This window comes from Podarcis muralis, chromosome 15 (assembly GCF_964188315.1).
Source record: "Podarcis muralis chromosome 15, rPodMur119.hap1.1, whole genome shotgun sequence".
Lineage (NCBI taxonomy): Eukaryota > Metazoa > Chordata > Lepidosauria > Squamata > Lacertidae > Podarcis > Podarcis muralis.
Genome location: NC_135669.1, coordinates 40279676 through 40306094, shown reverse-complemented (window position 1 = coordinate 40306094; position 26419 = coordinate 40279676). Strand labels below are relative to the sequence as shown.

The 26419-nt window shown below is 45.7% G+C and overlaps 1 protein-coding gene across 1 annotated transcript in view; it reads right to left on the bottom strand.

Moving 5' to 3' along the window:
- Positions 1-467: 467 nt before the first annotated feature.
- Positions 468-26419, bottom strand: part of TBX2 (T-box transcription factor 2) — a 32989-nt gene continuing 7037 nt past the window's right edge. Inside the window, exons 3-7 of the mRNA XM_028707499.2 lie at positions 19642-19788; positions 14408-14484; positions 13270-13439; positions 8033-8664; positions 468-2366 (exon numbers count right to left, since the gene is read on the bottom strand). Of these exons, the coding sequence (XP_028563332.2) occupies positions 1920-2366; positions 8033-8664; positions 13270-13439; positions 14408-14484; positions 19642-19788 (1473 nt within the window). The 3' untranslated portion in view covers positions 468-1919. The remainder of the gene's footprint in view (positions 2367-8032; positions 8665-13269; positions 13440-14407; positions 14485-19641; positions 19789-26419) is intronic.

Here is a 26419-nt window from a genome sequence, read left to right as displayed (position 1 = left end):
TTTTTGCTCTATAAGACTCACTTTTCCCCTCCTAAATAGTAAGGGGAAATGTGTGTGCGTCTTATGGGGTGAATGCAGGCTGTGCAGCTATCCCAGAAGCCAGAAGAACAGCAAGAGGGATTTCTGCTTTCACTGCACAGCAATCCCTCTTGCTGTTCTGGCTTCTGAGATTCAGAATATTTTTTTTCTGGTTTTCCTCCTCCAAAAACTAGGTGCGTCTTCTGGTCTGGTGCGTCTTATAGAGCGAAAAATACGGTATATCACTGAGTGTCAGTTGCCAGGCAGACAATGATGGGAAAGTGCTGAAACCTTTTGCCTCCTATACCTGAAGGCGCCTGGTTGGCCACCAAGAGAAATGGGACATTCTCTCAGTGGACCATTTGTCTGACCCAGATTCTGTCTAGATTCTCTGCGTGAAGAAGAGAGAGAGAGAGAGAGAGAGAGAGGAGAGAAAATCAGGGGAGGGGTTTGTTCTTTGAATATTTTTTATTGAAAGATGTGAGAGAACTCATCAAAAAAAATGAACAGATAGATACCCGAATAACCAGCACTTTTCTAATCATGTCATTTAAAAAAAAATTAAAACAATATATAGCACACTGTCCATGTGATATTTTAAATTTTAGTATAGTTTTAAAGGTTATTTTTTTTCCTTTTTTTGTTGTTCTGGAGTGAAAAATAAAAACCTGAGGTTTATTCCTGCATTTTTTTTTCAATACCCCACGCTTCAAAAGAGATTCCCGCTGCCCCATTCATTCAACATTAAAATTTCATTTTCAATGGTTATATACTGGGAGGGGACACTGTTCCCTGTAGAGTCCCTGTAAAAAGGATTTAACTCCCTCCCCCCATGTCTTCAGAGCAGTACTGATGGCACGATTGTCTTTGAATAGGCAGGGTAAGCCTTTTTTTTTTTAGACACAAAAGTCAAAAAGAAAACCCAATATTTTCTTCCATTCACAAAGAGCTAAATAGGTCTTCATTTACAATATGTATGCTCACGTAAAATGAAAAAAAACAAAACAATGAAATGTGACGAGTTAAACTCTAATTATGTACACTCCAATGTACAACTCTGAATAAATTAATACCAATTTTTGCATATTTTGGGATTCGTATAGCTTATTTACACAAATTACCATTTATTCCATAAATATTATGTTTCTTTTAATATTTTTTTCTGGTACACAGGTTGAGTTCAAGAAAAAAGAAAGAAAGAAAGTCAATCACACTGACTGCACCAGTTTCTAAAGATCACTGTGGATGATTTTTGATGGCCTCCCAGGAAAGTGGGGAGCTGGATGTCAACTTTTAGAAGTCTGCTGTCCTCTTATGTACTGCGCCCCAAATGAATGTCCAGTGTTCAGTCGGCCAGAGTTTGTAGATTTAAGAGGAAAGAAAATTCTCCCCCCATTGTTCCTGCTTGAAAACAATGTCCGCATTTCAGAAATTCCATCCTTATAGGTAGAAAGTAGCAAAATGCCTTTTCCAACAGTGCTGATTTTTTTATTTTATTTTTTAAAAAGCTATAGGAATAGGTGGCCTGAATCATAGCCTTCCATGACCATAGCTCTCTCTCTATATCCTGCTACAACAACCAGAACCAGGAGACAAGTGTGCATTTGGGGGCAGATGTGGTTGTGGGGCTGACCTCCAGAACCCAGGTCAGCACCAAAATTCTCCCATGCTTCTTACCAACGGGTGATGCTCAAATGTTGTAGTGTGCCTCCTTCCTCCCCTGTTCCATCTGGGTGCCTCTGTAGTGCATCACACCTGGGCTCCCTCATCCTTACTCTCCCTTATCTTAAATCCCCCCCTCCTCCTTTTCTTAAAATAAATATTTATACTGTGCTGTACACACCTTTTCCCCCAGCATCTCCTGATCCCTTTTGGAGGGGCTGCCTCTCCCAAGGGTTAAGTCACTTGGGGGATTCCCTTCCGGGAGAGACTTCCCTCTGGGTATCTAGACCACTGACCAGTCTCTGGATGTTCTGGAGCTCATTGATGGAATCCTTTAAGGACCCTTTAGGGGACAACGAGGCCCGTTGGCTGCTGGGTTTGTGAACGGGTAGATCCGAGAGTGGACTGGATTCCCTGCTGCTTCCGGGTTTTGAACCTTCTGAGCTGGCATTCAAGCTGGTAGGCAGGCCAGTGGTTAGGAGGTTGGTGCTTGGTGGGATGGTGACCGGGATCTGGTAGGGGCTGAAACGCAGGCGAGGACGGGCGCTGCTCAGAAAGGGGTTCCGGGATAGCGAGCTGGCAGTGGCGGCACTGGTCACCGGCATGGCGGATGCTGCGGCAGCTGCCGCCGCCATGTAAGTGTACGGGTAAGGGAAAAGTCCACCAAAAGTAGGCACCGGGATTCCCTGGGGACAAGGAAAGACAAAAAGGAGGTTACGGAATTTCACAGCTCAGAAAAACCACCGGTTGCAGAGTTGAAAGGAACAAGCAAAGGAATCGCGTTAAATTACAGCAAACAGATTTTTCATGTGTTTGTCTTGTTCTCTCCTTTCTTTTCTATTTTCATTGAGATCAATTTGGCTTTTATTGTATAGTATGTTGAAAACTTTCAATATTTATTTATTTTTAAAGAATTCATTGCCTCTGCCTGTGATTACCTCTGACCTTACCTATCATTGGCTCTGGGCTCTGCCGCCTGTTGAGCTCAATATGTCTGGGAAAGAAAGCGTGCATTAAGCTGAACAGATAAAGACTAGAAACATGATGGGTCCAGCTTGGGTTCCCCCACCTTTTGTCTAAATGACATAGTACAACTTCCCTTCCGCCCCGATCCAGGAAAATCTCCTGCCTAGATACTAAAGGCTGCCTAAATGCACTTTGAGTTGCAGTGACTCAGTATGATTAAAAGCACAACTAGATCCGCCAGCAGATAAAGCAGGCTTAAAAATTTATGGAGAAAGGATGAATGAATGAATGAATAAATAAATAAATAAATGCCTTGATTAACCAACTAATATCGAAAAAGAGGTTTAAAAAACAACAAGGAACTTGCTTTGGATAGATAAAGTCAGGCCAACAGTATTGTCTACACTGGCTGGCAGCATCTCTCCAGGGTTTCAGAGAGGGAACCTTTTAACCCCAGACCTACCCAGAAATGCTAGGGGATTGTACCTGGGACCTTCTGCATGCAGAACGGATGCTCTACCACTGAGCTAAAGTTCTTTCTGTAAGTCCAGCTGAGGATGACTGAATCTGTAAAATTCAGTTCCTCTCAGTCTTCTCATTTTTTTCAGATTACCCCATTCAGAGTGCACTGAAAATCAACAAGACGCCTGCATGAAGTTGTCAAGAGTGTTCTGCCTAATAGATGCATTTCTGTTGTTATTAATATATGTAGTTTTGAGAGTAATTCCCCTATTTCCATGCACCACTTTTGCACCCACTTTCCCTTATATACCCCACATGCATGCACATGCATATTTGTTTGGCTGGTAAACCGTGTTGCCAAATCTGGAGAATAATGGCAACCATCCTTAACTTGTGCTTCCTAACTGAGCTGCAGCTAATCTTAAAAATCTGCCAAATTCTCTAAAGGCTTGCAATGTAGTTCAACAGCCGCAACAAAATTTCATGCACCTTTTTTGTGTAAATTTTACCTAATTTGTGTGCCCAAGGTACACATTCGTGCAAGCTATTTCCTCCAATATGAATGCATTTTTGTACATTATTTTCACTAATAGAAGCATTTTGTCAGTTTTCAGTTTACAAAAAAAGTAGAACAATAAAACCATCAATAATAGGAATTAACAATAATTTAAAACTTTCCCCCCAAAATATATCGACAATAAACTAAAAACATATGAAAACTCTCATCAGCTTTGCTTTCTAAATATCTGCATCAGTCCTGTTTTTAGTAGGTGCTGAAAAGAGTGCAGTGAAGATGCCTGCCTGATATCAACAGGCAAGGAGTTCAACGTAAGCAGTTTATATTTTCCCCCCTATATAAATAAATACAATTTTCAGATGGGTTCTGCAAGGTTCGGTCTATTCATGAGTTAGGAGGGAATACATCTGAGTTATCTCAGGTTGGTTCCAATCTGATACAGCAATATAATGGCCCTTGTTTATAACATTTAGTGGACTCTTTTGTTGATTAAATTGTTAAATGAGCTTTCAGCCAGTTGGTTTTATCTAAATAAATTTGCACACTAACCACGATAGGTCCCTTTTATCTTAGATGTTAATCCTGGTTAGTGTGCAAATTTATTTTAATAAAATCAACTAGCTGAAAGCTCATTTAACAATTCTTCAAATCAGTTGACAGCTCTGTTGTTGTTGGGTTTTTTAAGGGATATGCATAGGGGGAATTCACACATGCAATTCTGAAATCACGTTCTCGAAATGGGGCACCCTCCAGCATATAAACAGCAGGCATGTCAGAACAGATTGCATGTTTTCAAGTGGGACTTGCAGCAAAAATGATAGTGTGGAGTGCACTTTTTCAGTGTTCTAGTCAGCCAGCCATTCCCTCCTGTACCACACTCCATTCCGCCTTCTCCCCGCCCCCAGCTTTCTAGTGCCCCACCAACACTCATTCTGCATTCTGTGGCTGCTGACCATGCTCAGTCCTCATTGGGTTCATCCATCATTATTCCCCGCCCCCCAATATTTTTGTAATTCTGCAGGCCTTGAGGCTTCCCTGTGCCTTCTGGTGTGTGTGTGGTGGGGGGGTTCCACTTTGACTCTATATGCAGCGGCACTCACAACCCGAACATTGGAAATAGAAGGAATAGTATCCCGGTAGCCATTCTGGATACTAAACTAGCACAAGCAAACAAGACAAAACTAAATGAGAGGAACCAATGGTCTGCCTTGTTATACTTCCGCTTCCTGTCCTCCTAAAGATGAGTGCAATTGCTACCTTTTTCGGAACTGCGGTCAAAATCCCCAGTAATCTGAGCATGCCAGTGCTGTTAGACTGGGGCAACTGTTCCAGCCCAGGGCCCATGTTCCTTTGGGGCAGTCTTCTGACGGCCACATGAGTCAACAGTTTGAATTTTACCTTTGTACAGTAGGAAACTATCTGCACACGCACACACATTCACACACCCGATCTCTCTATCCTTTGGCCCCACTAGCAAGAGGCATGGGTCTGAGTTCAAGGACACGTTTCAGTCAGGCAAAAACACCTCAGGATGCAAAGCAGGGTCGGTGAGAGGGTGTGGCTTGGGGAAGAAGGTGTGGCTTAGAGAGAAAGAGGGTGTGGCCTAGGGAGAGTCCTGAGGGCCAGGCAGAGTGGCCTGGAGGGCTGCATTTGCTCCCCAGGCCTGAATTTGTGCACCTTTGAGTCAGACCACCAGGTTCTGAAAAACGGGGTGTGGAGGAAGCCAAGATGGGTCTGCTATTTCCTTTTCTGTTTAATTATTATGTAGAGAGAGAGAGAGAGTGGGGCAGATAAGAGTACGAATGGTGGTGAGAATATAAGAGGAGGGTGAGAGAGAAGCGGAAATAAATACTCACATTGCAAAAATAAACTAAAAATGAAGTGTGCCACGTGCAGAGGCTAAATATGGGTTCTAGATCTGAGTCGGCTGGAGGCTAGGCCAGATGGTAGATCAAGGACCAATAGGACCAAGCTTGACCGCAGCTGAGAATGGCAAAGGCCCCAGATATGCACACCAGCCTTCAGCCTTTGCAAGCCAACAAAAGTAACATGACTAACGCAGCGCCTAGTTAGAACTCTGGCATGTGCCCCCACACGATCCAGTGGTGACTACCAGCTTTGAGGAATTCCTGGAGGAGAAGCCTGTTGATGGCTACCAGCCATGATGACTATGGGCTGCCTCCAATCTCAGATGCCTCTGAAGGCCGGCTGCTGGGAAATCAAAGTAGGGGGAGCCACAGTGGTGCTCAGTGAGGTTCCCGGAAGAGGCACCTGGTTGGCCACTGAGAAAGAGATGCTTGACGGGTCCTCCTTTGGCCTGACCCAACTGCAGGGCTTATGTTCTTGGCCCTACCTGTCTGCACGTTGCTGCGATAAGTAGTCTTTTGCGGCACATAAAAAAACCCACAACAACTCGTCATCTTCTAGTTTACAAAAGGTCCCCTGACTACAGCTAGCAGAAAAATTTGTATGCCACAGGTTACCAGGTGCAGAGCAGGCGACAAGCCAGAATTACTGAAGCGCATCCCAGCACTGGCAGGTTCACCTTCTGGCAAAAGTCTTATCCCCCTACATGTTTTAACACTGCAGTGTAATATACCCAGTAGGGCAAATGGGCCACTGCTCCACCAATCGCAGCCTGACCTCAGCCCACCCTTTCCTGCCTGCTACCAATCAGGGAGCGCGTCTTGCCTGTAATTGGCTCTGGCTTCATCTGCTGACCATCTTCCTGCCTTCTTCTCCAGCAGTCTTGACAGGGAAGCACCCTGCACCACCCAGTCCGGATGCAATTAAATGCATTCTGGACAAAAAAAAACCCCTTCCGATTTTCAAATCAAACCCAAACGGATAGATAAAACACCTCTTAGTTAGAGCCACAAGGCACTTATTTCCTGAAACGTCTTTTCTTCTTCCCGTAAGCAAAGAGCATTACAAAAGCAAGCACACCCTCCCTGCCCAACACACAGCCTTGTTTCAGCTCCTGCCGGGGAAAAGCCATAGCTTCTATGTTCCTATGATGTCCCAGTCTTGTGCTTCTAGGAAAGTCCCCCAAACAAGGGGGGCACCCTAATGGCAACAGTTGTGTACTGAAGTCCCAATAACTCCCTCAGAGGCTTATCCAAGGCTCCTTAATGAGACCAGTAATGGCGGCGATCAAGCCAGATGAGGAACAGTCGAAGGCACTGGGTGTCTTTAGCCCAGAGATTATTAAGAGGTGACTATGATAGCTGTCTCCAGGTATTTAAAGGGGTGTCATGTGGGTGATGGAACAAGCATGTTTCCTGTTGTTCCAGAGGGTAGGAAAAAAGCCAGTGGAACCAAATGAAAATTAAATGGATTGGGGATGAACGTTAGGAAGAATTTCCTGACCCGCTGCAGTGGCTGGTACCCACTGGAATAGGTGGGGCAGAACATAAGGCGTCAACACAGTAGGTGGAACCAGAGCAAATGAAGAGTGTGGCCAACTTAATTATAGTTTTGTCTCCATCCACCACCCGGCTGAGTTCCACAGAAGGCAAAAAGGAGGGAGATGTCAGGCAGGGTCACCTCCTGGTCTGGTTGTAAATAAGAAAGCAGGCAAGTGGGAGCTGGCAAAAGGCAGGTTGAGGTTGGTGTGGCAGTTCCCCCTTTGCCCTAAAGGATCAGCTTCCACAGCTGACTCCAGTAAAAGCTCATGGAACAGACCGCCTTGGAATTCCTGCGTCAGCATGCGGGTTGCCTGGACCAAACACTCAAAAGCTCTCATATCCTGCACAGAAACGATGTACACGTAGGTGGCAGCAAGGATGACACAGAGAAAGCTCATTTGCCCTCATGTGCTCATTCATTCCTATGCACCTTAAGAAGAGCCCTGCTGGATCAGGCCAAAGGCCCATCTGGCCCAGCATCCTGCCAAAGGCCTTTACAACCACTGCATATGGTCATTCATTATACCCATTTTGCAGATGCAGGAGTGAATACCAAGGCAGGAGGGCTGGCAAAGGGCCGGATTTGAACTGCAGAGACTTCCCCGGTTCACAAACTGAGCCTCGGTGCAGCCTGTCCTCGTGCATGTTTACTCAGGAGTAAACCCGTTGCTTGAGTTCAAAGGGGCTTGCCTAGGATTGTGGCCTTCACGCTTAGCCATGCTGCCCTAGAAAAAGACTGTAGAAACATAGGAACCTGCCTTATAGCAGGTGTGGCTGTTTGGCCATCCAGTCCAACACTGCCTTCTCTGGCTGGCAGTGACTCTCCAGTCTTCCCCATCACCTGCTACCTGGTTGCCACAGCAGCTGACAGTGCGGAGTGAACCTGGGGCCTCCTATAGGCAAAGCACATTCATCTACTTGGGTACCAGGCTGCCCAGGTTATTATACCGCAGCACCATTCCCCCCTCCCAAAACAGCTCCCCGCACCTTGCCGCCTTACCTGAGAAGCCAACATGTGCTGGGAGAGGTGGAAAGGGAAGGGGGAGGCTGTGCCAGCTGCCCCTTGCGAGGCAGAAAGACCTCCGTTCTCCAGGCTCCCTCCGCCTGCCACTGACGCCAGCAAGTGCCCCATGCCCATGGCAGAGAAGGCCCCGGGAGCCATGGCAAATTGTCCCGGGTGGATGAAGAAGGGCTGGCCGGTGCTCAGGGGGTTGAAGAACTGCTGGCCGTGGAGCCCCGAGAGCGCCAGGCTTTGCAGGTGCCCGGCACTCAGGTGCGGAGGGCTGTCTGTCTGCACCATCAGCGGGGCAAAGGACTCCTTGCTGCCTCCCAGGGTGGCGCAATCCGGAGCCTCTTTCTTGGATCCTTCCTGCTGCTGCTGCTGCTGAGACGGCTGGGGTGGCTCTTTCCTGCGCCCCTCCACCTTGTCTTTCTCCAAGCCCAGGGGGCTGAAAATGCCCCCTTCGGAGGCGCTCTCTTTGGAGAGATCGTTGGCTTTGCCGGCTCTCTCTTTACTCCGCTCTTCGCTGCCTTGCAAACGGGGGCTGCTATGGGGGCTGCAGTTCCCAGGGTCAGGGCTTGTTCTCTTCCCTTCGGGGAGCTTCTCCAGCTCTTGGTCGCTGCCCTTGTCTTCTGCAAAAGGAGAGGGGAAATAAAATTAAAATAGGGCTCTTGCACTGTTGGTTGTGTTTTTTTACACCTTTGGTTGCTTCCAAGATTCAATCACATACTAACATAAGAGGAGCCTGCAGGATCAGGCCAATGGCCCACCTAGACCAGAATCCTGTTCTCACAGTGGCCACCTCCAGTAATAATAATAATAATAATAATAATAATAATAATAATAATAATAATAATAATAATAATAATTTATTATTTATACCCTGCCCACCAGGCTGGGCTTCCCCAGCCACTCTGTGCGGCTTCCAACAAAACACTAAAATACAGTAATGCATCAAACATTAAAAGCTTCCCTAAACAGGACTGCCTTCAGATGTCTTCTAAAAGTCTGGTAGTAGTTGTTCTCTTTGACATCTGGTGGTAGGGCGTTCCACAGGGCGGGTGCCACTACCGAGAAGGCCCTCTGCCTGGTTCCCTGTAACTTAGCTTCTCGCAGTAAGGGAACCACCAGAAGGCCCTCGGCGCTGGACCTCAGTGTTCGGGCAGAACGATGGGGGTGGAGACGCTCCTTCAGGTATACTGGGCTGGGGCCGTTTAGGGCTTTAAAGGTCAGCACCAACACTTTGAATTGTGCTCGGAAATGTACTGGGAAACGTCTTTCAAGACCCGTGTTATGTGGTCATGGCGACCGCTCCCAGTAACCAGTCTAGCTGCCGCATTCTGGATTAATTGTAGTTTCCGGGTCACCTTCAAAGGTAGCCCCACCTTCAAGCATGACCTGTGTACATCCATGCTCTCCCCCGCTGCAGTTTCCAGCAACTGATATTATTCAGAAGCATTGCTGCTTCTGACAGTGGAGGCAGAACATAGTCATCAGGGCTAGTAGCCAAAGAGAGCCTCAACCTCTAGGAACCCGTATAATCCTCTTTTAAAGCCATCCTAGTTGGTGGCCATGACTGCCTCCTGTTCTGTAGTTTAACTCTGCGCTGCATGAAGAGGGACTTTCTTTATCTGTCCGGAATCTTCCAACATCCAGCTAAATTGGATTTCCATGATTTCAAGTGATGAGAGAGAGGGAAAGAAAACCTTTCTCTATCCACTTTCCCCATGACATATATAATTTTATAAACTGCTATCAAGCCACCTCTTGCTCGACTTTTCTCCAAACTAAAAAAGTCCCTAACTTTCTAATGTCAAATTCAGATTGCGCACTTGGAGGGTCTTACACAGTAAACCTCCTCCCCCAACAGATCAGCCTTTTTCTTTTGCAAGAAGGAAAGTGATGGGGAGGGGAATGCAGTGGAAAGTGTGTGACGAATGCAATGTTCTGTCTAACCTCCCTGTGAGCAAATCAGAATGAACCCTCATTAAATAGCAGGCATTGTCTCATTTCCCTGCAAACAAATCAAGATGGATACTCCATAAACGGGGTCATCTCGAAGTTCCCTTTGTCTATGAGTTGTCAAACAGAAGTGCACATTAACCAAATCTCTAGCAAGGGGATGTTGTTGTTGTATTCAAAGAAGTAAGAAAGCACTTAGGTAAAGGTAAAGGGACCCCTGACCATTAGGTCCAGTCATGGCCGACTCTGGGGTTGTGGCACTCATCTCGCTTTACTGGCTGAGGGAGCAGGCGTACAGCTTCTGGGTAATGTGGCCAGAATGACTAAGCCGCTTCTGGCGAACCAGAGCAGCGCACAGAAACGCCGTTTACCTTCCCGCCAGAGCGGTACCTATTTATCTACTTGCACTTTGATGTGCTTTAGAACTGCTAGGTTGGCAGGAGCAGGGACCGAGCAATGGGAGCTCACCCCGTGGCGGGGATTCAAACCGCCGACCTGATTGGCAAGTCCTAGGCTCTGTGGTTTAACCTACAGTGCCACCCGCGTCCCTACAAGAAACCACTTACAATGAAATAAATCAGGGGTTGGGGAGCTTCCACCCTGCGGGTCAAATATGGCCCCCAGACCCAATCTTTGGTCCAACTCCACAACCTGAGTGAGACAGGGCTGCATTTGACACCCAGCGGTTCCTCATCCTTGGAGCATAGGATGACAGCCCAAGTCAGTTTAAAATGGAATGGACTGTGAGAGACAGAGACCTTACAACATATATAACGGGAAGGGAAAGCCATATTGAGATGGGGATTCCTATTTGTTTATTCAATTCTTTTTAGATAGCCATCATTCTGCTATGGTCTTTGGACTGACACAACGAACACTCTTCTGCTCTGTAGTAAACGATCAATTAGCGGCGCAGCTGATTGACCTTCCAATTTGAGGTCGCTGCAGGAGACTGCAAAAAAACCACCAAAAACCAACCCTCAAAGGAGTGGAGAAATATATACAGGTGAAGAAGGAAATTAAGTGTGCTTAGATCCGCTGCCAGGGGGCGATAGAGAACAGGGTCATTCACCCCAGCGACTGACCATTCTCGCCAGCAAAGCGATGGGGATAAATTATATATACTGTGTATATCTACCGCTCGCTCTCCATTGCGTAGGCATAATAAAACTGGCCGTTTCAATCGCGTCAATACCTGGAGAGATCCACTTATCGTGCAACGTAAAAAAAGGAGGGGGGAAAGGTTTCTTACTCCACTTTATTTAAAATCCATAATTTTGCACAAACAAACAGTGAAGGGGCGCCTTCTCCTCACCCTCTTTCCTTCTCCCAACTGGAAGAGAAATTCGATCTGTTTTGATGGGGGAAATTGCCCTTGTTGAAATGGGTAATTGGAAGAAAAATAAGATGTCAGAAGGATCGTATCTGTTGCTGGGAGTGGAGAGCAAGCGAGTAAGATGCACTGAAGAGGGAAAATATATAAAAACATCCTGTATCTGTTTATGGAATTGGAAATACACCCAACCACCAGATTCAATGGGGCTAATCCTGAACCTAAATGATGTTTACTCGGAAAGTGCCGTGTTATCCATGAAAAATACTTCTAAATATGCATGCATATTATGCAGGCAACAAAGGAAAAGACTTCTTATTCGTCGTTGTGATCAGGCTGCAAATCCGTAACAAAAAATATTTATCTGAATCTTGAAGTCTGAGGCAGCGAAATCTTAAATTTACTTCCCTGAACGCATGCCCCATTTAACTCTGCGGGAGTTACTTCTGAGTAGACAGGTAAAGGATTGCGTTGTTGAGTCTCTTGCCTTTTAAATCCAGTGGGTTCTATTTTGCAAATTTGATTTACAGGTTGTAAAACGGGGGGGGGGGGAAGCAGGGGGGGATTGCAAGCTAAATCACTAAAAATGTAATGATGTTTTTCTTCTTTTCTTCCTCTCTCCTTTGAAAGCTCTCCAATTTTCTTTCTAAGCTAATATTTTTATTGGCTGGGAGTGAGGAAAGAGAGTTGAGTTGATGAGAAGCCCATCGAAGCAGACTCTTTCTTTCGACAGAAATAAAATCCAAAAATAAAAATAAAACCACTCTGGTTCTTAAATTAAGCTCAGCAATCTTGATAAGAAACTCCTCACTTTAGGATTTATATCTTAGATTAGATTGGTTGGGAAGGGGCAGGACAATGCCATACGTACTCTGTTCAAATGAGGTTTACCCCCAGGGAAATATATTCCTGGGTATAAAATATTGATAGATGATTCCAATTAGATTTCAATATGCACCTTCCTGTGTTCCTAAATTATCATAGAATTGTAGGGTTGGAAGGGATCCCGAGGGTCATCTAGCCCAACCCCCTGCGATACAGGAATCTCACCAAATCCTACAGAGGTTTCAAGGGTTTAGCCCTAGGGAATGTTATTTCAGGTGCCTATTCCACACTGCAATTCTAAGCACACTTTCCTGAGGTGTAGCAAACCAGAGCCACTGGTTTGTATCCAGCTAAAAGTGAATCATTTCAATGGGTCTCCTCTGAGCATGCCTGACGCTAGACAGGTAGATTTTCAAGGCCTTGGCACGGCTTGGTGCTGAATTAACGCACACCCATGTATGTGCTGGTTAAAATGAGGCATTGCTCAGTGCGATCTGAACCCCCAGTTCTGTTGCTGATTAAAAGAAAAATCATTCGATCTTTCGGATCGCAAGTACAAGAAGGTAAAATAGCTGCCCTAACGCCGCTCAGCAATGTGGGAATGATATTCACACTGGCAGTCTCACAAGCCTGTTGTGAAAAGATGTGTTAAGTGCTTTGAACTCGCTCAAGGGGAAAATATTAATTTTGTTGTTAATCAATAGATACAACCCCATGGACACAAGGGCATGCCTTCCAGTCCTGCACCTGTTTACTCAGAAGTAAACTTCTCATTGCATCCAACCTGGAGAAAAATATAGCACTTTGAAAAGGATCATTTGGGGGAAGCCCCATTGAAGCCAGCAGGATTTACTTCTGAGTAAATCATGCCTAGGATCAGCCCACAGAAAGCAACAACAAAGTCTTTTGTAGTTTCAGAAGGGGAAAAGAGCCCCCACGAAGTTCAACAGGACCACACCACACATTTAAAGCACATTGTTTCTCCCCCCCAAAAAAGACCAATCCTGGGAACTGTAGTTTCCCCCTGGCAGAGCAACAGCTCCTAGCACCCTGAGCAAACTATGGTTTCCACTCAAGATTATTATTTTTTGAAGTGAGGTATTCAGAAGCATTTTACCTCTGCTGTTCCGGTGGAGCCTCAGGGGACTGGGAGTTGTGCCCAATGGGGAGTGGAGCGACTCCCGGACGGGGGCCGGTTCACACGAAGACGCATCCGATTCGCCCCCATCCCGGTCTGCCTTGCACTGATCTTCGTACATCCGCAAAGAGGGGAGAGTGAGCTGTTTCCTTTCAGGGACAAAAAGCAGGCTTTAGTCTTAAGTTTGAAACAGATGGTCAGTGAGGTAGGTGCTCAGAGCCTCCTTCTCTGTCTCTGCCTTTTCGGTTTCCAGAGGAACAGCCGGAGAAAGGGATCATTGGCTATTCACTGGTAACTGCAGATATATATATATATATATATATATATATATATATATATATATACCTGTAACCAAACCTAAACCCATGGAACTGAGACAGCCACATATTTCTGCCCTGATTAACCCTGCCTCTACTTTCCCTGGGTCACATTTTAGATTATTACGCTTTTTGGGCAGAGACCTGGGCTCTGAGAAGTGGCAGGAATGCTGATGGCACTAGCCATCATACTGTAATAATATATTTTTTTAAAAAAACACACCCATTCATTGTTGCACCATCAATGCGCCTGTGTTTATTAATGGCTGTTTCTGTTAACTGGACCATCAGTGTAACAACGAGCATACTGACGGTGCAGTTTTTATTAGTATGGTTATTAATAATATTCTGATTATTATTGTGGCTTTGATAAATTATTATTTAATAACAGTAGTAGCAATGGTAATCGATAAATGGGCACCCTGGTGGAACAACACATAAAATGCTACTGCTACTGCTATTAATAACTATCATGTAAACATTTGTAGGTTAAGGTGCAGGTCACAATCCCACAGCTGTTTGCTTGGAAGTAAGTCCAGTGTGCTTAGTGGGGTTCCTTCCCAGCAAGGGCTTTTCAGACTGCAGCCGCAACAGGCAACTCAAAGGCAGGCAAACTTGGTGCCCTACAGAAGTTGCAGCCAGCATGACCAATGAATGGTCAGGAGTTAAGGGTGTTCCAAAACATCTGCCGGACAACACCTAAGAGGGGAGTTGGAGGAGGAGTAGGAGGAACGAAAAGGGGTGGGTGGGTGTCCTGCTTTTTAAAGAAATCCCCAGATTTTATTACTTTTCATACATACCTTTTTTCTCTCCTGCCATTCCCGGTATCTCGAAATCCTTTTGCAAAGGGGTTGTTATCGATTTTCAGTTGGGTGATCTGAAAAATTAAAGGACAAACCTTTTTTAATTCAAGCATGGCACCTGATGGACACTCTCCCCTCCCCAAACAAAGCTGTATCACTTTAGCTCCTGGAAATTCCCTGGCCACCCTTATCTCTCCCCGCTCCCCGCGGCGCTAGGTGCTGGACACCCATTCTTAATACGGTACACTTTATATCCCTCCCCCTCCGTTTAAGGGAAGAAAATTTGGAAGTCGGATTTTAAAAACAATAACCAAAAGCACTCAGATGATTCCTCCAGATATTAGCAATTTAAAAATCACTTGGAACAAATCGGGATGAGGGAGAGAGGGGAGGGGAAATGGAAAACATCACCATATCCTTTGTGCCAGAACTCCCATCTTGTTCCTTTACTAAAAAGCCAGCCCCGTAAAATTCAGTGGGGTTTACTTCCAAGTAACCGCTTGCATGCCGTGGCAGCTTCATAGCGCAATGCTAGCCAAGCTCCCGCAGAAGTAAATAGGGACACTTGGAGGGCCTGAATGTCACGCTACTCCAGAGTAGCCATGGATAGGAAAATCGGGGGGGGGGGGGGACTCCAACTGTCCTTGGACTACAACTCCCATCATCCATAGCCAGTGGATGATGGGAGTTGTAGTTCAGCATCTGGAGGGACACAGAGTCCCCCTCCCTGATTCTGGATAATCAGTTTTTAGTTGCGTCTGCACCCCCCCCCCAAAAAAAAACCCCAAAATAAAACCACATGCACACACACTCCCCCTTTCCAATTCAACCCAGAAAGCATCTCATCCGCTCACTTTTATAGATCAGCTCCGAATCCCCTCCGGTTTAAAACACACCGCAGGCTTTATTAAAAACGATGTTGAGGTTTTGCCTGAATTATTCATCGGGGTTTAATGATAGGAAGCTGCTCGGCTCCCCGGCCCCAGTTTCTCACGGCCCCCAAGAGGGAAGGTGGCGACGAAAACACGGCCAGGCTGTTTAAACGCTATTCTTATCTGGTCTCGGGGAGAGGAGCGCACGCCAGGAGTATTTTTTTTTATGGGCTCTGGCGACTGGCTACAGGAGACCCCTCAATTATTCATGGCTTGGTAATATGTCCCGCAGATACCGCATTTTAAAAATGGATGCGCAATTTTCTTGTATTTTCCCCTCCCGATACACACACAGACATCTCTCACTCTTTCCACCGTTTCACAGGAGATTATTGTTTACATTTTTATATATTAGCCTGCTGATTACTTTTAGATCCCTACACACACACACACACACACACACATCCCAGAAAAATTGCCGGATCAGACGCCCATCTTATTTTTCCATTATTTCCATTATTTGCTTTCTTTCTTTCTCCTCTAATTTTTATTATTATCATTTATTAAATTTATTAGTCACCTTTTTGCCATAGCAACTCAAAGCGACTTACAATATTTTTTAGCAAAAAAACACATCCATACATTAAAACTAGTATGCTTTACACCCACACCCACACACACCATCCCAACTGTGCCAAAGGCTGTAGATATTTAAAAGCCAAAGTCCTGGTTAAAAAGGAACATATTTTTTTCCTGGTACCTAAAGAGATGCAATGAGGGCACCAGGCAAGCTTCCCCGGGGAGAGCATTTCACAAGCATGGAGCCACCACTGAAAAGGCCACAGAAGTAGTAATACAAAAAAAATGTTCTCAAGGCCAGGAATGGGGAATATTTGCATATTCTGGTGGACTCCAGCTCCCGTCAGGCCCTGCTGCCAGCATGACCAATGGTCAGGGGATAATGGGAGCTGGAGCCCACAAACATCTGGAATGCTACAGGTTCCCTATCCTGTGGGGGCACATGATATTTGAATCTAGAGTCTGGGGATTATCTCAATGCACCCCTCATTTTTCCTCAGAGGAAAGGCGCTCCAGTCCCATGTTCCATTTGCATTGATCTGTTTCTCCCCCTTTCTCCAGCCTGAGTCTCCACCCTTCCAAAGTGCTCCTTAGATTTATATGTTATATGCTTCAGCCAGGACTCCAAGCAGCAACGCCAACCAGAAATCCATCTTTCTAGGACTCAGGGAAGGTCTGAGAACATCGTTCAGCAACTTTCCTCTGTCCTGATATTAAGCCCTACCCATTTCGATCATAATTTACTTTGAGGTAAGGGGCACAATCACCGCATCTGCAGTATGGGAAACTGAGGCAGAACAAATGAGTCCACATCTCTTCAGTCTTGTCTACCCTGACTGGCAGCAGCTCTCCCTCCAGGGTTTCAGACAGTGAGTCTTTGCCCCTGCCCTACCTTGCTATTTTTGCAGTTTTGGGGTGGGAGTCATTTGCACACCAGCAAATTAAGGTTGTGCAATTATGGGTGAGGTGAAGCTCTTGTCCAACAAACATGTTCCCTTCTCCATTTGCTTTAACAGCAATCATTTTGCCCCTCATGTGACCCCCCTTGCTTAACATCCCTCTGATGAAGAGCTCTGGTGGACTCCAAAGCTTGCTCGCTGCTTCGCACCATTTTGGTTGCTCATCGTAAAGGAAACTTTGGGAGTTTAACCCAGGGGTCAGCAAACTTTTTCAGCAGGGGGCCGGTCCACTGTCTCTCAGACCTTGTGGGAGGCTGGACTGTATTTTTTTTGGGGGGGGAAGGGGGGAATAAACGAATTCCTATGCCCCACAAATAACCCAGAGATACATTTTAAATAAAAGCACACATTCTACTCATGTAAAAACACCAGGCGGGCCCCACAAATAACCCAGAGATGCCTTTTAAATAAAAGGACACATTCTACTCATCTAAAAACACGCTGATTCCCAGACCATCCGTGGGTCGGATTTAGAAGGCGATTGGGCCAGATCCGGCCCCCGGGGCCTTAGTTTGCCTAACCATGCGTAACCTGACCCCTTCCCTCTGTTTAAGTTTATGTGGTGGGGTTTTTCTTTCCATGCAGAGACCATTGGCAGAGACATCATCCCTGCAGTGAGGTAAATGTTGTGAGGTAGGTGAGGAACTACATGCAAACCTCAGGGTGGTTTTGAAAGAGATCAATGAAGATTTCAGACTCCCCTGCTCCCAGCCTAAATTATATTCCTAAAATGAAGGGAAAGGGCTGTGGGTCAGTGGTAGGTTCATTCCCCAATGGCATCTTCAGGTAAGGCTACAAGAGGCTTCCTGCTTGAAATCCTGGAAAGCCATTGCCAGTCACTGAGCTACAGGGTCCAGTGGTTTGATTCACTATAAGGCAGCTCCTATGTGCCTAGGTGGGAGAGAGCTGCCTGAGGAGTTTAACCAGGAACACATTATTGTATGGGAGGACCATTAGCTCTAGTACATAAAACAAATGTCCTTGGCTCGGAATTATTTAACTTTCAAGCGCTTTCCTTTCTCAACCCGGCTCTGGACGGTGGATCTCAGGGTTGTAATAAAAACACAAAGTAGATCCCGCAAGCCTGACATCTGCTATACCTCTAAACATCAAATGCTAGGCGTTTTTTTATTTCTCCGGCGCGCTCTCTCTCTCTCTCTCTCTCTCTCTCTCTCTCTCTCTCTCTCTCTCTCTCACACACACACACACACACACACACACACAACTGGTCCCACCCACTGCCTTGCAGGATTAATTGACAGCCAGCACAGAGCACCCTGGTGGGCCTGTTTGCCTCGTAAAGTTTATGGCAAAGTTCGTAATCGATTAACGATTGCTCAAAAGCAGGCCCCCATTGAGGAGAGCGACCTGAGGCGAAATAACAGGCCCAGGCTCTCTCTAGCAAGGGGCTGAGCTGGGAAGTAAGAGGCGGGAAGAAGAAGCTCTATCTCGCCACAAGAACTGGTGTCCTCGCCTCCATTCCGAATAAAGACACCAAACCAGTTAAGCAGAAATGGGCCTGTTTGCTTGTTCCCTGCTAGGGCCCTAGCTCAGGGATGGAGCATCTGCTTTTCATGCAGAAAGCCTGTCCAGGTAGGCCTGGACTTGTCCCCCTACCTAAAACTGTGGTGAAGGTACTTAGAAAAAGTTGCCAGTGCTCTGACTCAGTTTAAGGGACATTCCTAAATCTAGTTTCTGCGATTCGGTTTTAGAACTGCAGTTTGAGAAGCTGACTGAGGAACTGAAGTGGCTTAAGAAGAGACTGCACAGAGAGAGAGTCTCACGCCCCCCTCCCTCCACATACAACCCCCACCCCACATATATGTAGACTAAAGATGCAATGCTTAGCTGCAAAGCCTACGCATTTTCCTGCGAGGAAACCTTGAGGAACACAACTGGGCTTCCTTCCAAGTAAACGCAGGTGGGATCAGGCTGTGCACATCCGCCCTGTCATCAGATCCTATGTGTGTTTACTCAGGAGTATGTCCTACAGGTTGCAATGGGGCCTCCTTTTTGGACGGGTGGCGAGTAAGGTGGAATATCACCATCAGAGTAATGTGTGGCTATGTAATTCTTTGACTTAAAAAAGGGGGTCTATCCAGGCACGTACAGAAGAGATATGGGAGTTGCAACATTTCCTCCTTTGTTTTGGACCAGTTATTCCCCCTGCCCCCACTCCCACCCAAAAAAGAATAAATGTGTAATCCTACAATCTTATTAGCCACTTAGTGAATTAGTGCAATGTTTCAAACACAGAATCATAGAATTGTAGAGTTGGAAGGTATAAAGAAGAAATAAATTAACTTATGGAAAGCAGGGGAGGTGCGTTATCTTTATAATTCATGTGAATTTGAACTGTAAGCTCCTAGAGGGCAGAGAGCTGTCTTCTTCTTTTTTAAGCTTGTGCATCTGCTGAATAATTGAATGCATCAATGGAGTTTTAAACCCAGCTTTTTCTCTGGGGAAATGTGACTGACATATGTGATTCTTCCCTCCCTGCCCCACACGTGTTATTGTCCCTGTGTGGTAGACTTTGAGGCTGATAGAGATTGCTCCAAGTTCGCTCAGCTCACTAGCTATGAGGCTAAGAGGAAATTTAATCCCTGCTCTCCAGCTTCAGATCATGAAGCAATAACTGGATCGCCATAAATTGTAAGGGTCCGAATGGGGTCCGTTAGGTGGTGGCAGCATAGGAGCATGTCATGAATTATTTTGACTTTAAAAGAATGGGAGGGGGACAAATTAATGGAAGGCAAGTCTATTCAGAATGCTAGCAAAACAAAACCTCCAGATGCAATGGCAGTCTATCTGTGTCGCTTACCTTGTCATTTTGATAAGCAGTCACTGCTATGAAGTCTGTTTCGGGAAACACGTAAGTTCGAAAAGTGCTGTAGGGTAACTTGAGAATGTCATTGGCCCGAACTATATGGAATCTCGGTTGATATTTATGCATCGAATTGAGGATGGTCTATATTTCAGAGAAAGGCAGGGGAGAGAGAGAAAGAAGAGGCGGTTAAAATCAAGGCAACAAACAAAACAAATATATTTGGCAAATTTACTCTTTTTTTAATATATATAGTAGGGTTGTTGTTGTTTTTTAAAAATCACCCTTTTCCTCTTCCCAATTGATATTTATACTTATATTTATATAGAAAATCACATTTGGAGGCAAGTTAAAAGGGTGATGGTAATGGAAAGGGCGGGCAGGCTGCAGTCCTATAACAAAGGAGCAAAAAAAGCAGCCTCGGTCCATTTAGCTCAGTATTGTCCACACTGACGGGCAGCAGCTCTCCAGAGTTTCAGGTAGGAAACTCTCCCATCCCCAGTGGCGTAGCGTGGGGGGTGCAGGGGGGGCCGGCCGCACCGGGCGCAACATTTGGGGTTAGGGCAAATCCACGGGTTAGGGGGCGCAAATCCACGGGTTAGGGGGTGCAAATCCACGGATTAGGGGGCGCAAATTACTTGCCTTGCCCCGGGTGCTGACAACCCACGCTACGCCACTGCCCATCCCTATCTGGGGAGGCCGATAGTTGAACCCGAGATCTTTTACATGCAATGCAGATGCTCTAGCACTTAGCCAAGGCCTTCACTCTGGAACCCCCAGCTTGGAAAATGAAACCTGCATTCTGAGCCCACTTACTCCTGCAAGTAAGGCCTATTGAACTCAAGGCTTCCCTTCCACGTAAACGCTCACAGGCTCAGGCAAGCAATCCCAGTAAAACAAAAAGCAGTGAATTAGGTTACCTAGATTTTATACCATAATCTTATCCTGGATTTTTGTTGTTCTCCCTTTTTTTGCAGGAGGTGGGGAGGTATAACAACAACACTGTAGCAACAACAACAACAACACAATCAATTCACAGAAAGGCTTCAGATTTTGACTGCTGGTGCACTTTAAAACCAAGGTGCCTAAGGTTCAGGAGAAAGAACTGGTCATATTTTAAAAGACAAAGTGTGTTTTGTATATGCCATTTTACACTTTGTGGGTTTGTAAATGCTGCATACTTTCAGAAGTTGCTATGGCCTGATGCAAGACAAAAGAGCAAAGGTGTTGAATGTAATGGGTCTTCATAAACGTAAAATATACTCCTGTGCATTTGATCCGGAAATAAATATTCCAGGCTTCAGCAGCATTTACACCCAAAGCGAAGGCTGCAATCCTATTCACAGTTACCTGGGAATATGCCCCTCTGAACTCAATGGGGCTTACTTCTGAGTATACATTTATATGACTGTGGTATAAAAGTGTGCAGACTCTCAAACCCGTTTACGTTTGTATATGTGTGTGTGTGTGTTTTGCTTTAAGTCCAGCAAAAGAGACATAATTATTTGCAACACTATTCTACAGCTGTTTTTAAATAGAGTTTGATACCAGATGAAACACACATACACACACTTAATTGTAAGGCAAATTTGTTTCCCCCACTAAAAGTCCAATTCAGTCACTTGACAAATAGATAATATTATTGGAAGGAAATATAGGTTATTTTAGCAGGACATTCAAAGGGAGTCAGTTGGGTTTGCCTTTTGTCCACACACAGAAATGTCCAGCAGTCCCACAAATAAAACAAAGGGGGGAAATTAAAAAAGAAAGCTGTTTTTCTTTCTGCACGAATAATGGTAACAATAATAAGATAATAATAAAGGGCAGGTAAACTAATGAAGGAAACCATTTCAGACCCCATTTAATTCAATGAGAGAATTTTAAGCACAAACGTCATACTGACCCCATGAAACTCAATGGTGGGACATAGAAATGTTTTGTTATCTCTGGATCGTGTCTGAAGGGGGGAAGTATTCAAAGAGCAAGTGCCAAGCACGTCCATTTTTCCTGACACCCCCAGCATCTGGGTGGTATACATATTTACTCGGAAGTAAGTCCCAGGAAACTAAACAAAATAAAATAACTTAAGAGTATTCCTACATCCGTGTGACAACTTCAGCTCCATTGTATTCGGTGACCTAACTCCCATGGCAGTGAGTATAGGGTGCTGTCTTTACTCCTGAGTAAACTGATTGCCTCTCTAGTTTTAAACGAAGTTTACTTCCAGGTAAGGGTGTAACTCTTTCAGCAAAAGGAGTAGATCCTATTTTGCTCTTTGGACGCCTAGAAGCACGGTACTGCGTCCAACTAAATGCTGCCGGAGCTTATAATGTCCATTAATTCCAATGGGTCTACTCTGAGAATGACTAACGTTGGCTGTTACAACCTTTGGTTAGGAACCTACTTAACGGTGACAGGTGACTAACCCCTCTCCCCACACACACCTCAAACGAATTGCCAAAAGTACTGCCATAAATATCCTCTCCTTTTCAATTCATTTAAACTCGGAACAAGTTTGGAAATCCGACAGGAAATTCTATAATTTTCATAAACAAATTCATCTGGAATTATCCGGGCAGATTTCGTGACTGGGTTGCAGCTGAAATGAGTCGCTTCACTTGGAAATCACAAACCATCGCGTTGAGCTGGGGGGCGGGAAGTACCTCGGTTTCCGAGTAAAGGACTTCCCCAGGACACGTGCCCAGAATCAGGCCCTGTGTCCAAAGCCCAGTCTGGGTTCTTTGCAATGGAACGTTCGGGATGGGGAATAACTTGGAATTCCGGTCAATGGGAAATAAACCCAGAAGACACGTTTCTCGACTCGGTTGTGTATGTGAAGGGGAACAAATCGAACTCTAACGATCCTTTTCTCCCATGGATTGGGGGGGGGGGGCTTAGAAGCAAGTACGCTGACGCTTTCAGCAGGTACATTTACACTCTCCTGCTGTCTACACCCCCTAAGGCACACCCTTATTCCCAGAAGATCCTGGGAATTGTAGTTCACCGCACACACAGCTACCAGCACCCTTAAAAAACTACAGCTCCCAAGTTTCTTTGGCGGTGTGCCTTTAGATGTGTGGTGTGGGTTTTTTATTCTTTTCTTTTTCTACAAAAATACTACTTTCAACACTCTTACTTGGGAGTAAGCTCCATTTTACTCATTGGGGCTTGTTTCCGAATAAACCACATGGGTTGCCAAATAGTGAAGAGCCTCATGGTCGAATATTTGGGTGGACTTCAAAACTAATAGACGATATATATATTGTATATATATTATATATATGGAAAAACCATTAAGAGAAATTCAGCCAGTCTCAACTAATTACCGTCCAAATTACATTGACCAGGTCGCTTTATATCAATTGCTCCTTCCTCGGCGTCCATATATTAAAATATTTAACGACAAGGGGAAATAGGAATTCTTGGAAGGATTATAGACTCATCCCAATTCCCAAGCACGTTTCCAACGCCCCATTTATCCGAGAAGGGAATGCGCTCCCCTTTTGGATATGCCAGGCTTTCCAATAGGATTACTCAGAAGGAAGACCCCGCTGCCGTGAAGGCAGCTTCTGCCTCTGCTGGGACGTGCTTTTACTTGGAAGTAAACATCGTTGATTAGGATGGACCTACTTCCAAACGATCTCTATCATCCAAGGGCCCAAGGCACATTTAATTTACACCCGCGGGACTTAATTCGGAGGAAAGACTCGCGCTGTTCGAGTGTATGAGGCTGAAGATGCCCAACGCCCCGATCCAAACAACAGCAAATTATCTCTCAAGGGAGTAGGATACATTATTGCCGCCAATGGGACCAAAGCGCTTTGTCAGGAAGGCAGAAGCCAAGCCTAACTCGAGGGACACGCTCCACGCAAAGGGCGCAAGCCCACCTAGGGCATGTTTCCTCGGAAGTAAGTGGGCCCATGAGTCCAGCAGAAACCTTTTTGAATCTCGAGAAGACCCCAAGAGAGAGTGAGAGACCGCTCAGGGTGGTTCTAACTACCACTACTCAGAAGTAAGTCCTATTGAATTCATTGGGGCTTGCTCCCAGGAAGCAGGCGTTAGGATAGCAGCCTACAAACTGCGTAGCCTTGGACCCACTTCCTTGGAAGTAAGCGCCATTGGAGATCCCACACTGGGACTTACTTCGCAGCAGGCAGGGAACTGCACAGAGTTGCGTTTGCCCTTGAAATTAAGGGAGACCTCCGATGTCTTCGACGTTGCGTCTGGAACCCCCTAATCACACGCACACATGTTCAGGATCGGAAGGGATGGATGCCACTTCCATGTGCATCCTTACTCGGAAGTAAGCCCTGATGAATTAATCGTGGCTTATTCCACCCCCCCCAAAAAGTCAGGTTATACATAACCGCCGCCTTAAAACGGCCAGTTCTCCAGCGCGGGATGGAGGAGGTTGGTAATTCGGATTAAATGGTGTGCGGAACGAACCTTAAACGAACCCGTCTATTCCTTGGAGGAATGATAATGGCATGCAGCTTTCTTACATGAAGATATTCTCGTACACACCCACACACCAATATTTTGACTGATACAGCACTTAAAATGGGGACGCCGGTTATTCGCTTGATCTGAGCATTCCTCATCGGAGGCGTCTCTTGCAAATGGGATTTCTTTTTTTTTATAATTCTCTGGCCCCCACTCCCAGTCTGGAGTTCTGGCGTTGGGGCTGATTTACCTGGCCTTCTAATGTTCTCCAGACAACACTTATAACCCCAGCAAAGCGCAAGCCAACTCGGGAGTCAATCCTGCTGAGAGAATTGGGGGCTTTTTGTTTCGTTTTTGTTTCGTTTATTTCTGAGTAAACGGGATGGGGATTTGGTGGAGCGTCTGAATTACAAACAGCACAAATCCGGGGATCAAATTGGAGGTACCTGAAGGCCAAGTATACGGCCTGATCCAGAAACTGGTGACCCGGGAGAGTTGGGAATCATGCGGAATCAAGCAGCTATATCCATAAGGCTTATAGGACTTTACAGAGTTAGGCACCCCTTAAACCCACTCATTCTGGGGACCCTAATAATCCATAGTTACATTAAGCAGAGTTAGGCACCTCTAAAACCCACTGCTTTTGGGGGGGACTGGTAAACTGGAGCTGTTACATACTGAAAAAATAGTATCTGCATTAAATTCGAGGAGCCTCTCTATCTTAGCAGTGCACAGACTCCTAGGCAAGCAGCCCCGGTGCGTTCAGTGCGTTTACTCCCAGGTAAGCGTGCACAGGACTGCGCCCTAAATAAACTGCTTACGTGGTATTATATCCTAAGCTATAATAAGGGAAAATCTGCCCCCTCCTTTAAGCATCCTAAACACGTTAGCCATAAATCCTAGTTGATGTCCGTGGTTATTTGGGAGCGGGGGTGTATGTCCCACCTCCTTGTGGGCTTGCAAACCTTACTTGGAAGTAAATCCCGCCACAACCGAAGCCGGTGGGATCGGATTCACTCCGGAATCAAAGCGGTTGGAAGCAAGGTGTGTGAACGTGCTGGGAACGGATATAAGTAAAAAACCCTTTTAGAAAAAAATCCTAGGAAGTCCCACTGTGTCTTACTCCTGAGTAAATATGCACGGCGTTGCTTCCCAAGGTAACGATGCTGGAGAGGGCACAGCTCCCTTATTTGGGTCTAAGTCACTTTAAATTAACCGCCGCCCCCCCCCTCCCAGGACTGGGCTGCGATCCTTGACATTATCAGCTTGAAATCGAATTCAACAAGAGGAAACTGGATTAGCGTCCGAACAAAAACAGAATGCAGGATCCATCGGTTCGTTTATTTTTTAATCGTCATCATCATTATTATTAAGAGAGGAATTATTATGCTAGTTGGAAGTGGTCTTTCCTTTACATTTTAGAGCTGGCGTCGTGAACCTTTAGGTTTCAATGCTAAAAGCAGAGTTGTGCTTGAAATTAAATAATTTCTAACCTCCCCCTTCCTCTTAAAAAGTAGCTGTATGTCCGTCCGTCCCCCATTAAAACAAAGATCCTTGGCTTAGTTATTTAAGGTAATTCTGCCCATTCTTAGTTTCCACTAATGGACTTTTTTTACTTAAGGCGTTTTAAGAAAGACCCCTCCGCGTCCTTCTCCCACCCCCCACAAAGTGCCAATAATATTTGGGCACAATTCAGCCCGGAGAAGCACCTTAAAACCTGCAGTCCTACTAGGCGCAGTTGCCTGGGAGTCGTGCCCATTTTAACGAGCGGCCTTTCCTTCCGAGTAAGCCCACCTAGGCTCGATCTGCACACCCCATTAATTTCGCGGGGAGGGGCACGGAAGAAGAGAGGTCTTAAATATGGGCTTAAAACTTTCCCGCTGGTGAAGTTAACCCCTGGGCTTTAAACACACACAAACGCTTCACTTCGGTTAGATCGGGGCCTTCTCTCTATCTTAGCTGGGCTCAAGGTCTTTTTTCTACAATTAAAGGTGAAATTGACCACCTCTGCTCTGCAGATCATTATATTTGTTACTTAAAAAAAAAAACTTTCCCTTTCGTGCCTGCTAAGCGCGCCTCCCGCCCCCTTTGTTCAATGCAAAGAGCGCAGCTTATTGGATTCCGCAATGCTGGCTCGCAATGCTGCACAAAACTGCAGCGCGCTTTTTCAATATGCGATGGTGGGGTGGTTGCGTTTATATTTAACAGGCGTGTGCCAGCAAATCATTGAGAAACACACACACACACACACACACACACTAGATCCGCAAATTCTGCTGCGGAAATGGCGTGACCCACAGCTAAGACTACTGCGAAATAAATAGAAGGCACA